The 12,925-nt window shown below is 40.2% G+C and overlaps 1 protein-coding gene across 1 annotated transcript in view; it reads left to right on the forward strand.

The window, feature by feature from the left end:
* LOC140188007 (ras-related protein Rab-11B) overlaps positions 1 to 9,701 on the forward strand; it is a 28,791-nt gene extending 19,090 nt beyond the window's left edge. Inside the window, exons 4-5 of the mRNA XM_072243883.1 lie at positions 6,137 to 6,217; positions 7,730 to 9,701. Of these exons, the coding sequence (XP_072099984.1) occupies positions 6,137 to 6,217; positions 7,730 to 7,875 (227 nt within the window). The 3' untranslated portion in view covers positions 7,876 to 9,701. The remainder of the gene's footprint in view (positions 1 to 6,136; positions 6,218 to 7,729) is intronic.
* Positions 9,702 to 12,925: the final 3,224 nt, after the last annotated feature.

The following is a 12,925-nucleotide window of genomic DNA, read 5'->3' on the forward strand; positions in this document are numbered from 1 at the left end:
CTGAGGAATGAAAAAGGGGAAGACCACATTAATGGGACTGTGTAATAGACCTCCCAATAGTCAGTCGGATTTAAAGGAGCAAAGGTGTAGAGGTAGTAGACAGTTGTAGGAAATAGAAGGTAGTGGTAGTAGGTGATTTTGATTTTCCTCATTGATTGAGACATCCATACTGTAAAAGACTGAATGGGATGGAGTTTGCTAAATGTGTTCAGGTAAGTTTCTGTAATCAAAATGTAGAGATCCTAACTAGAGGAGCACAATACTGGGTCTCCTGTTTGGTAATGAGACAGACCATGTGATTGAAGTGTGTGAGGGGAACACTGGATGTAGATATCATAATTCCATTAGTTTCAAGATAATTATGGAGAAGAGTAGGACTGGTCCTTGGGTTGAGATTCTAAATTGGAGAAAAGCCAATTTTGGCATCAGAAGGGATCTGGGAGACATGGATGCAATATTTTCCAGCAAAGATGAGCTTTATAAGGGGGGGGGGGGCCTTCAAAAGTGAAATATTAAGAAGATAGAATTTGTATGTTTCTGTTAGAATATTTTTTTAAAAACAAGACTAACAGGTTTATTGATTATCAGGGGAAATTGAGGTCTTGGTAAAGAAAAAAAGAGGTGTATATCAGGTATCAGCATTTAGGATTAAATGAGGTGCTTGAGTGTAAGAAATGTAAGAGAACCCGAGAGACATCAGGAGAGCTAAATAAAGACACGAGGTTGCTCTAGCAGAAAAGGAAAATGAGGATCTCGAGAGCTTCTAAAGGGCTTTATTGGAGCAAAAGGATAGCAAGGGATGAAATCCCTCTTGAATTGTTCCTCATGGCCAATTATGCTTGAAGGCTAAAAGAAATAGGAGAGATCTTAAATGAATTTTTTGCATCTGTATTTACTTGGGTGACAGATACAGAAGCTATAGAACTGCAGTAAAAGAGTAGTGAGGACATAGACCCATTCCTGATTATGGAGGAGGAGGTGCTTGCTGCCTTGAGGTGAATTAGGATGTATAAATCCCCAAGACCTGATGAGGTGTGCCTTCGGACCTTGTGGGAAGCCACTGCAGAAATTGTAGGGACCCTAGCAGAGTTATTTAAAAATCTTAAACATAGGTGAGGTGCCAGAGGATTGGAGGATAGCTAATATTCTGTTGTTTATAAAGGCGCCAAGAAAAACCACGAAATGATAGGCCAGTGAGCCTGGCATCAATCATGAATAAATTATTGGATGGTACTCTAAGGGACAGGATATAAAAATATTTGGATAGACAGGGTCCGATTAGGAATAGTTAATGTGGCCTTATGCGTGGTAGGTCAGTCTAACCAATCTTAGACTTTTTCAAGGAGGTTACCGAGAACTTTGGAAGAAAGGTGGTAGTAGTTTTCTACGTGGATTTTAGCAAGGCCTTTGACAAGGTTCCACATGGGAGGCTGGTTCAGAAAGTTAAGTCACTTAGCATTCAGAATGAAGTAGTCAATTGGATTCGACATTGGCTTAGTGGGAGAAGACATAGACTGATAGTAGTGGTTGCCTCACAGATTGGAGGCCTGTAGTGGTGTGCCACAGGGTTTGGTGCTGGATCCATTGTTTATTATCCATATTAATAGTTTAGTTGATAATGTGGTAAACTAGATCATTAAATTTGCAGTTGATACAAAGATTGGGGATGTAGTGAGTGGCAAGGAGGACCAACAAAGTGTGCAAAGTGATCTGGACCAGCTGGGAAAGTGCAGATAGAATTTGATGCAGACAAGTGTGAGATATAATACTTTGGGAGGACGAACCAGGGTAAGACTTGCACAGTGAATGGTAGGGCTTAGAGGTGTGTGCTAGAACAAAGATCTGGAAATACAGATCATAATTCCATGGAAATGGCATCTCAGGTAGATAGTCATAAAGTGAGTTATTGACACATTTATCAGTGCACTGAGTACAGGAGTTGGGATGTTGTATAAAACATTGGTGAAGCTGAATGTGGAATATTGTGTGTGGTTTTGGAACTTGCTTACTGAAAAGAAATCAATAAACTTGAATCAGTCCTGATAAAGGGTCTCAGCCTGAAATGTTGACTATTTCTTCATTTCCATAGAAGCTACCTGACCTGAGTTCCTTCAGCATTTTGTGTGTGTTGCTCTGGATTTCTAACATCTGCAGAGCCTCTTGTATTTGTATCAAGCCTATTGACAACACATAGAGTGTAGTTCTATTTAAATTTTGTGAACAAGTCTGTATACAACCAGCTTGTGCACTTCCAAAGGGACTGCTAATCACTGATTAGATCTTTGGGATTTATTGAACCCTTTCAGTACGCACTTGCAGCTTTTTATAGTAGCTTTTGAAATATGCAGCATTAAACAGTAGAGACTAATATATAATTAAGGTTTTCTCAAAAAAATTAACATTATTTTGATTTTAACTATTACTACAAAAACGTTTAAATCCACCACACACTTTCAACATGTTGTTCCCATCAACTAGTTAACTGAAGCTGTAGATACAGGAATTCTGCAGATGCTGGAAATTCAAGCAACACACATCAAAGTTGCTGGTAAACGCAGCAGGCCAGGCAGCATCTATTGGAAGAGTTTCAGTCGACGTTTCAGGTCGAGACCCTTCGTCATGGATGAACTACAACAATTGTTCATCCCAGTTTGGCAAAAGAATAAATCAAGGAAAGTAGTGCACCCGTGGCTGACAAGAGAAATTAGGGATAGTATCAATTCCAAAGAAGAAGCATACAAATTAGCCAGAGAAAGTGGCTCACCTGAGGACTGGGAGAAATTCAGAGTTCAGCAGAGGAGGACAAAGGGCTTAATTAGGAAGGGGAAAAAAGATTATGAGAGAAAACTGGCAGGGAACATAAAAACTGACTGTAAAAGCTTTTATAGATATGTAAAAAGGAAAAGACTGGTAAAGACAAATGTAGGTCCCCTGCAGACAGAAACAGGTGAATTGATTATGGGGAGCAAGGACATGGCAGACCAATTGAATAATTACTTTGATTCTGTCTTCACTAAGGAGGACATAAATAATCTTCCAGAAATAGTAGGGGACAGAGGGTCCAGTGAGATGGAGGAACTGAGCGAAATACATGTTAGTAGGGAAGTGGTGTTAGGCAAATTGAAGGGATTGAAGGCAGATAAATCCCCAGGGCCAGATGGTCTGCATCCTAGAGTGCTTAAGGAAGTAGCCCAAGAAATAGTGGATGCATTAGTGATAATTTTTCAAAACTCATTAGATTCTGGACTAGTTTCTGAGGATTGGAGGGTGGCTAATGTAACCCTACTTTTTAAAAAAGGCGAGAGAGAGAAACCAGGGAATTATAGACCGGTTAGCCTAACGTCGGTGGTGGGGAAACTGCTGGTGTCAGTTATCAAAGATGTGATAAACAGCACATTTGAAAAGCGGTGAAATGATCGGACAAAGTCAGCATGGATTTGTGAAAGGAAAATCATGTCTGATGAATCTCGTAGAATTTTTTGAGGATGTAACTAGTAGAGTGGATAGGGGAGAACCAGTGGATGTGGTATATTTGGATTTTCAAAAGGCTTTTGACAAGGTCCCACACAGGAGATTAGTGTACAAACTTAAAGCACATGGTATTGGGGGTAAGGTATTGATGTGGATGGAGAATTGGTTAGCAGACAGGAAGCAAAGAGTGGGAATAAACGGGACCTTTTCAGAATGGCAGGCGGTGACTAGTAGGGTACCGCAAGGCTCAGTGCTGGGACCCCAGTTGTTTACAATATATATTAATGACTTGGATGAGGGAATTAAATGCAGCATCTCCAAGTTTGCGGATGACACGAAGCTGGGTGGCAGTGTTAGCTGTGAGGAGGATGCTAAGAGGATGCAGAGTGACTTGGATAGGTTGGGTGAGTGAGCAAATTCATGGCAGATGCAATTTAATGTGGATAAATGTGAAGTTATCCACTTTGGTGGCAAAAATAGGAAAACAGATTATTATCTGAATGGTGGCCGATTAGGAAAAGAGGAGGTGCAATGAGACCTGGGTGTCATTATACACCAGTCATTGAAAGTGGGCATGCAGGTACAGCAGGCGGTGAAAAAGGCGAATGGTATGCTGGCATTTATAGCGAGAGGATTCGAGTACAGGAGCAGGGAGGTACTACTGCAGTTGTACAAGGCCTTGGTGAGACCACACCTGGAGTATTGTGTGCAGTTTTGGTCCCCTAATCTGAGGAAAGACATCCTTGCCATAGAGGGAGTACAAAGAAGGTTCACCAGATTGATTCCTGGGATGGCAGGACTTTCATATGAAGAAAGACTGGATGAACTGGGCTTGTACTCGTTGGAATTTAGAAGATTGAGGGAGGATCTGATTGAAACGTATAAAATCCTAAAGGGATTGGACAGGCTAGATGCAGGAAGATTGTTCCCGATGTTGGGGAAGTCCAGAACAAGGGGTCACAGTTTGAGGATAAAGGGGAAGCCTTTTAGGACCGAGATTAGGCAAAACTTCTTCACACAGAGAGTGGTGAATCTGTGGAATTCTCCGCCACAGGAAACAGTTGAGGCCAGTTCATTGGCTATATTTAAGAGGGAGTTAGATATGGCCCTTGTGGCTACGGGGATCAGGGGGTATGGAGGGAAGGCTGGGGCGGGGTTCTGAGTTGGATGATCAGCCATGATCATAATAAATGGCGGTGCAGGCTCAAAGGGCCGAATGGCCTACTCCTGCATCTATTTTCTATGTTTCTATAATGATTGCTCTAACTTTCTTTATAATTCCCTATGAGTTTTGGGATTTAGTATTGGTCCTTTTCAGAATTAATTTCATGCTGGTGTGTTAGATGGACTTGAGCAGCAGTTGAGAATAATTGTTCTTTATGACCTAGACTTTGGTATCAGGAGCTGGCAGTATTTGTGTTTGTAAATGATATGTAAATAGTAAAGGTAGAATACAGAGAGGATACTGGACGTCAAGATGACGGGATTAAAAATGGGGAGAACTAGCAGATTTCCAGTGGAGGAGTCAGTTGTACATTACGGAAACTGGACCTTCAGCCCAGCTTGTTCATGCTGACTAAGTTGTCTCCTCGAGTTAGGCCCATTTCCTGCACTTAACCCATATTCGTCTGAGCTTTTCCTCTTCATACACCAAAATGACTTGAATATTTTAATTCTATCAGTTTCAACTGGTAGCTCATTCCATACACCCTCCACTTTCTATATGGGAAAAGCTCCCACTTATATTCCATTTCCCCCTCACTTTAAACCTATGGCCTATAGATTTTGATTCTCCAATGGCAAGACTGTGACCTTTCTCCCAGCTATTCCCCTTTTGATTTTATGAACCACTAAGGCCACCGTTCCAACTCTATATTACAGAGGAAAAATGTCCCAGCCTATCAAGTCTCTCCTTAAATCAGGCCTATTAGCATCCTTGTGAATCTTTTCTGTACTATTTCCTGCTGAATGTCATCCTTCCTATAATCAGGTGACCAGAACCGCATATAGTATTCCTACTGTGATCTTACCAATGTCCTTTACAGCTGTAATAAAATGCCATCTTATACTTGACGCCCTGACAGATAAAGGCAAACATGCCAAATACTACCTTCACCAGTTTGTACCGGTGTTCAATTATGGGCACTTACTGTGCCTCTAGGTTCTTCCATTCTACATTTACCATGGCCCTATTATCTACTGTGCAAGTCCTTCTCTGGTTTAACTTATCAAAATGCAGAACCACATACCTGTCTGAGTTAAATTCCATCTGTGTAATGTGTAGGAGGAATGGTAAAATAGTATTCTATAACACTTCTGAAAAGTAAAGTTGTGCAGAGACTATTTCTATTTTATACTGAAATCCATAAAGATGGCAGGTGAAGTTGATTAAGTGATTTAAGGATATTAAAGGGTTTCTTGGGTTTAATATATACAGTGGTGAAAGCTGATTTGATAAACAATTTTGAGACTGGACAGCTACTTGAAATGAGGAAAAGTATGGACTGGTCGTGATTGCTCTTGGACTGGGTACTGAATGGACTCTATACTCAGGTTTCCAGGATTTGTATAAAAATCACACAGAAAATCAACATAGCTGGTGAATTTATTATGTTCCTCTAAACATGCTATGCCTTTTTTACTAATTTTTTTTCTTAATTTTTAGAAAAAAATAATCTTTCGTTCATTGAAACATCTGCACTGGATTCAACAAATGTAGAGGAAGCATTTAAAAATATTCTTACAGGTAATATAAATGTTTTAATGGGGAGAAACTTGACCATAATTTCTGGATTGGCCTGTATTTCTCAGTTCTATCGTTTTAGACCTGAAACATGTTTCCAAAAGTTAAGACTGAATTAAGACCATGGGTCATAGGAGCAGAATTAGACCATTTGGCCCATCGAGTCTGCTCTGCCATTCAATCACGGCAGATCCTTTTTCTTCCCCCTCCTCAGCCTCACTCCCTGGCATTCTCCCTGTAACCTTTAATGCCATGTCCAATCAAGAACCTATCAATTTCTGCCTTAAATACGTCCAACGACCTAGCCTCCACAGCTGCCTGTGTTAACAAATTCCACAAATTCACCACCCTCTGGCTAAAGAAATTTCTCCACATCTGTGTTTTAAATGGACACCCCTCTATCCTGAGACCATTTAGAAAATAATCTGCATATTATTTTTCTACTACCAAAGTGCATGACCAAGCATTTTCCAACATTGTATTTCATTTGCCACTTTCTTGCCCATTCTCCTCATCTGTCCTTCTGCAGCCTACTTGTTTCCTCAACACTACCTTCCCATCTACCAATCTTCGTATCATCTGCAAATTTGGCAACAAAGCCATCTATTCCATCATCTAAGTCATTGATATACAGCATACAAAGAAGCAGCCCCAACAACAACCCCTGAGGAATACCACTTGTCACTGGCAGCCAACCAGAAAAGGATCCTTTATTCCCACAATTAACTCAACTTGGAGCTCCTCTTATGTCAACTCTTTAATTATAGAACAACAGTAATTATAGCACTAAATAGAAAAACAAAACCTTTTATGGTTATTTATGTCAAACTGTGCATATTGCCTGATTTTTACTACATTAACACTTCAGTAAATTTCATTTGCTCTTAGTGGTTTGGTTTTTCCAAGAATTCAGGAAAAGCCTTTGTGTGAAAGTTTCTACATTGCCAGCTCCTCTCTCACCACCCAAGAATAAACAGAGAAAAACATGGTGCTGGCAACAAACAATACCTAGGTTTGAACAGTGAATATCCAATTTTTATATTCCAACTGTAAGTACAGCCTAATGTAGAATGAACTACTTGTATGACTGTTTTCAGTCTGGCATTAAGGAATTTAAAGTTATAGCACTGGCCTCTAGGAAAAACTAATTGAAATCCCTGTACCACTGCATTTTAGGTGTGTGCCTGAGATTTCTCACAATATTATTTTAGATGGAAAATTTCTTCAATAAAACCAGGCTCTGCCTGCATTTGTGATCTGGGCTGAACTTTTGCTTGCCTTAATGGAAAAGGCAGATTTTTAAAACTTGGGTACATTACATGGACCTGACGGGCATAAATTCCTGTGTGAATCCAAACATTTCATTGCATTTCTGCACTTTTTCAATTTAAGCAAAACAATATCTTTAAGACTTGTATTAAGAACTTATGGCTAAGAATGTAAGAGTTCTACATTTTAAAAAAATGAAGTAAATATTTTAATAAAATTATAATTTTTGTTTCTTTCTTAAACCAGAAATTTACCGCATAGTTTCGCAGAAACAGATTTCTGATCGATCAGCTCATGACGAATCGCCTGGTAACAATGTGGTAGACATCAGTGTACCACCGACAACTGATGGGCAAAAATCCAATAAACTCCAGTGTTGCCAGAATATGTGATGTGCTTCAGCTAACCCTCCCAAGTTCCAACTCTTTCTTGCCTGTGCATTGTAGTGTTGTAATTGCTCCTGTCTTGTCCCGTGATTGATGAAATCCCGTCCAAAAGTTGTAACAGTAAAGTTCACATTCCTTTTTGCAGATGGAATATCCCTTTTAATGTGACTACATTGCATGTGCATTCATTCTTTTGCTTGTAATTATGAGAACATTCAAGACTACAGTACGTTGAGCAATACTTTATGTACATATTTTTTAAGACTAAAGAAACACATGCCCCCTCTACATATTTCATGAGCAAGTTTGAGCTTGTGCATATTTATGCTTCTATATTTGAAAGTTTCAGTATGAAAAGATCCAGACTGAAATGTGTTCAAACTGTGGAACTTTTTTTTAATATAGCGATAAGACCTTTTTATCCTGTCAAAGTATTTATATCTTCTGCTTTTGAATCTTTTCAAAGAAAAACAGTTTATTCTATTCCATACAGCTATCAATAATGAAATCTATTGATTTTAACTAAATTGTAGCCTCTCTGCTGCAACATAATGTAGCTGCACAACCACGAGTGCTGCTTTGCTCTGATTAGTCAGTGGCCAAGTACATTAAAAGCTGACATTCCTGAAGCATGTAAATATCCATAAAACCTGTCAGCAATTCCACCTTGCATTTGCATGGTCAGGTTGGAGGGGGGAAAAACTTGTTGGCATGAGGATTGAATGAAAAGTATCTTGTTGGAAGAAAGCAATATCCAATTGTATTTGGACAGATTTCTTTTTAAATCATGCACATTTTTCATATTTGTTTGATTCAGCTTCTCCTTAGTTTCACCCAAGAAAAGTACTCGAATGACAACATATCCCTACCAAGAGTGGTGTTTGCAATGTCATTGCCCATTTCTTAACAGGGAACTCCACAGAATGATTAGCATAGGTTTGCTCTTTATATAGGGGTTGTTTGAAAGCTTCACAAGCTTGGTGACCTGGAAAATACAGATGACCACTTCAGTAACTTCTCCCTACCAGCTGCCCTCTTTCTTTCTTTCTCCCATGCCACCTGGTAAAAATAAAAATGCCAATCTATGACTGACACATTGAAACATTTGGCTCTTAATGATTTAGAGCACACTGTTACTCCCATGGCACTAATATATTCTGTATTCTGTTAACCAGATCCATTTTGTAAATACATATTGTCACTTGATTGTGCATGGTTACTATGTATGTGGATAAACATGTTGCCAAACTTTTCTGTGTGAGTCTCTGTTGCTGTACTACTAACTAGATTAAGTTTAAATTAATTCAAATATATAGTCATTTTTGAGAAGCTATTGGAATTCTGTGTTCTGTTTTAAAAATTTCAACAAACAATGCAAAGGACTTGTTCCCATTCCCAGTTTGAAAGGGGGAGGGGAGTTAGTAAAGAACTCTAAAGCATCAACTTTGATGACTTTGTTTTGGTATATTACAGAGTGCAATGAAGTGAAATACGTGAGCAAAAAGAGCAATTGCTTTCATGCTTCAGGGTGTTATGGAAGCACACAACTGAGCACTTGCTGGCAATACATCTCCAGCATCTGAGGCAGAGAGATAATGTTATAAGCTGCAGTGAACAAGCATTGGGCAATCAGAAAATCAACATCTATTCTCAAATTTAGGGCTTTTGACTTTCTACATTTAGTTTCTAATCAAAGGCCAGAAATGCAAAATTTAACCTTGAAAATTTCAAACAAGTAGTTTATGTTGCAGGAAGCTTGTGTGGAGGTTCAATTATTGTGGTTTTGGATGCCTGCTATCCATTAATATTGCACATGTTCCTGTTCAGTTCCTATTAATAAAAGCAAAATCCTGCTTTAAAACTACTAAATGGTGATTTTTAAATTTCAGAACCAGTGGTGTAAATGAAATAGAGTCCTACTATTTAAACTAGACTAGAAGAGGTAGAAAATGAAAATTTGAATACAGGATCAGTACCAATGAGTCTTACTTCAGTGGTTGATAAGTTGATGGAGAAGATCCTGAGAGGCAGGATTTATGAACATTTGGAGAGGCATAATATGACTAAGAATAGTAAGCATAGCTTTGTGAAAGGCAGGTTGTGCCTTACGAGCCTGAATGAATTTTTTGAGGATGTGACTAAACACATTGATGAAGGTAGAGCAGTAGATGCAGTGTATATGGATTTCAGCAAGGCATTTGATAAGGTACCCCATGCAAAGCTTATTGAGAAAGTAAGGAGGCATGGGATCCAGAACTGGCTTGGCCACAGAAGGTTGTAGATGGGTCATACTCTGCGTGGAGGTCAGTCACCAGTGGTGTGCCTCGGGGATCTGTTCTGGGACCCCTGCTCCGTGATTTTTATAAATGATCTGGATGAGGAAGTGGAGGGATGGGTTAGTAAATTTGCTGATGACACAAAGGTTGTGGATAGTGTGGGGGGCTGTCAGAGGTTACAGAGGGACATTGATGGGGTGCAAAACTCGGCTGAGGAGTAGCAGATGGAGTTCAACCCAGGTAAGTGTGAGGTGGTTCATTTTGGTAGGTCAAATATGATGGCAGAATATAGTATTAATAGTAAGACACTTGGCAGTGTGGAGGATCAGAGGGATCTTGGGGTCTGAGTCTATGGGATAATCAAAGCTGCTGCGCAGGTTGACTCCGTGGTTAAGAAAGCATATGGTGCATTGGTAGTCTTTAATCATGGGATTTGAGTTCGGGAGCTGAGAGGTAATGTTGCAGCTATATAGGACCCTGGTCAGATCCCACTTGGAGTACTGTGCTCAGTTCTGGTCGCCTCACTATAGGTAGGATGTGGAAACCATAGAAAGGGTTCAGAGGAAATTTACAAGGATGTTGCCTGCATTGGGGAGCATGCCTTACGAGAATAGGTTGAGTGAACTCGGCCTTTTTTCCTTGGAACGATAGAGAATGAGAGGTGACCTGATAGAGATGTATAAGATGATGAGAAGCATTCATCGTGTGGATAGTCAGAGGCTTTTTCCCAGGGCTGAAATGAGTAGCTTGAGAGGAAAGTTTTAAGGTGCTTAGGAGTAGGTAGAGGAGATGTCAAGGGTAAGTTTTTCATGCAGAGAGTGGTGAGTGTGTGGGATGGGCTGCCAGCGACGATGGTGGAGGCAGATACGATAGGGTCTTTTAAGAGACTTCTAGATAGGTACATGGAGCTCAGAAGAACAGAGGGCTGTGGTAACCCTAGGTAATTTCTACAGTAAGGACATGTCCAGCACAGCTTTGTGGGCTGAAGGGCCTGTATTGTGCTGTAGGTTTTCTATTTTTCTATGATTAGTATAGAAATGAGAAAGCAGACATATGAAATGGTGAGGTAATTTGAACTAGATTTCTATGGTTGACTTGAGAGGATAATTTGAACAAAAAACTAATGGGCTTTAATGAGGGTTGAGGTCTTGTTGAGATTGAGTGTTAATATAACCTACATGTGCTGTTTAGGTTCATTTTCAAGTAGAGTTAGGATAAAATAGATTCATAGATTTGTACAAACTTGGAAACAGAGCCTTCAACCCAAGTCGTCTTGCTGACCAAGCTGCCTATCTAAATTAATTTCATTTCCCTGTTTGACCCCTATCTCTCTAAATCTTCCCTATCTATATACCTGTGCAAAAGTCTTGTAAATATTGTAATATTACCTACCTCTACAACTTCATCTTGCAACTTGCTCCACATACCACCATCTTTTGTGGGGGGGGGGGGGGACTTGCTCCTCACATCCTTTTCTGCATCCTCTCTGGCTCACATCATTCAGTGTGGTGACCAGAAGTGCACACAGCACTCTAAATGTGATGTAACCAATAGTTTGTACAACTAATGTATTGTCTATCTGTACTCAGTGTCTTGGCCAATGAAAACAAGCAAGCCATATGCATCTCTTACTAACTGCATCTATTACCACTTTTGGGGAAACTATTTACTTGTACCCCTCGTTCTCTCAGTTCAACAACACTCCCCTTGGCGCTGACATTTGTTGTGCACTTCCTATCCTCATTTAATTTACCAAAATGTATCTGTTCACACACTGAATTAAATTCCTTCTACCCTTGCCCATTTCGGGATTGTTCAGTGTCCTGTTATAATCTGAGGCAATCTTCATTCCTCTCTGATTGGTTGTCCATTGTATCAAACAATAACAGTTAAACTTTTGCAGGAGAGTTGTTTTTGAATTGGAAAAGCCATTTCACTACAGTGGGGTAGTTCCACTCCCAACCTCAGAAGTCTGGGTCCAGTGGTGGCAGTGGATGGCCATGACTACTTGGCCATTGGCGCTCACTTGATCTCATGTGCCCAGTCTGCTGGAGCTGACTTTGCGTGCTAGGACAGACGTGACTATACTAGAGTACTATTGAAGGACCGTGCTGGGGCGAGACCACTGTTGCATGCAAAAAGCTACTTGGAGTCACTGGTGAGAGCTGAGTGTCCAGTGGGACCAAAGGTAGGTGAACTATCCCAGATTGGACACTAGAGGTAGACCATAAGACGTATGAGCAGAATTAGGATATTTGGCACATTGAATATGCTCTGCCATTTCATCATGACTTATCTATTTCCCTCTCAAACACATTCTCCTTCCTTCTCCATAAAACCTTTCATGCCCTGACTAAGAACCTATAAACCTCTGCCTTAAATACACCTGATGAACTGGTCTCCACGGCACCTGTGGCAATAAGTTCCACAGATTCACCATCCTTTCACTAAAGAAATTCCCCTTCATCTCTGTTCTAAATGGATGTCCCTCTGTTCTGAGGCTGTGCCCTCTGGTCCTAGACTTCTCCACCACGGGGAACATCCACTCTATGTAGGCCTTTCAACATGCGATCTCTCACCCCCCCCCCCAATTTTTCTAAATTACAGTGAGTAACAGCTCAGAGCCATCAATTGCTCCTCATACAATAAGCCTTTCATTCCTAGAATCATTCTTGTGAACCCTCCCCAATGTCAGCACATTCTTTCTTAAACAAGGGGCCCAAAACTGCTCACAATACTTGAAGTGAGGCCTCACCAGTGGCTTATAAAGCCTCAGCATT

The sequence above is a fragment of the Mobula birostris genome, chromosome 26, assembly GCF_030028105.1.
Source record: "Mobula birostris isolate sMobBir1 chromosome 26, sMobBir1.hap1, whole genome shotgun sequence".
In the NCBI taxonomy this organism is placed as follows: domain Eukaryota; kingdom Metazoa; phylum Chordata; class Chondrichthyes; order Myliobatiformes; family Myliobatidae; genus Mobula; species Mobula birostris.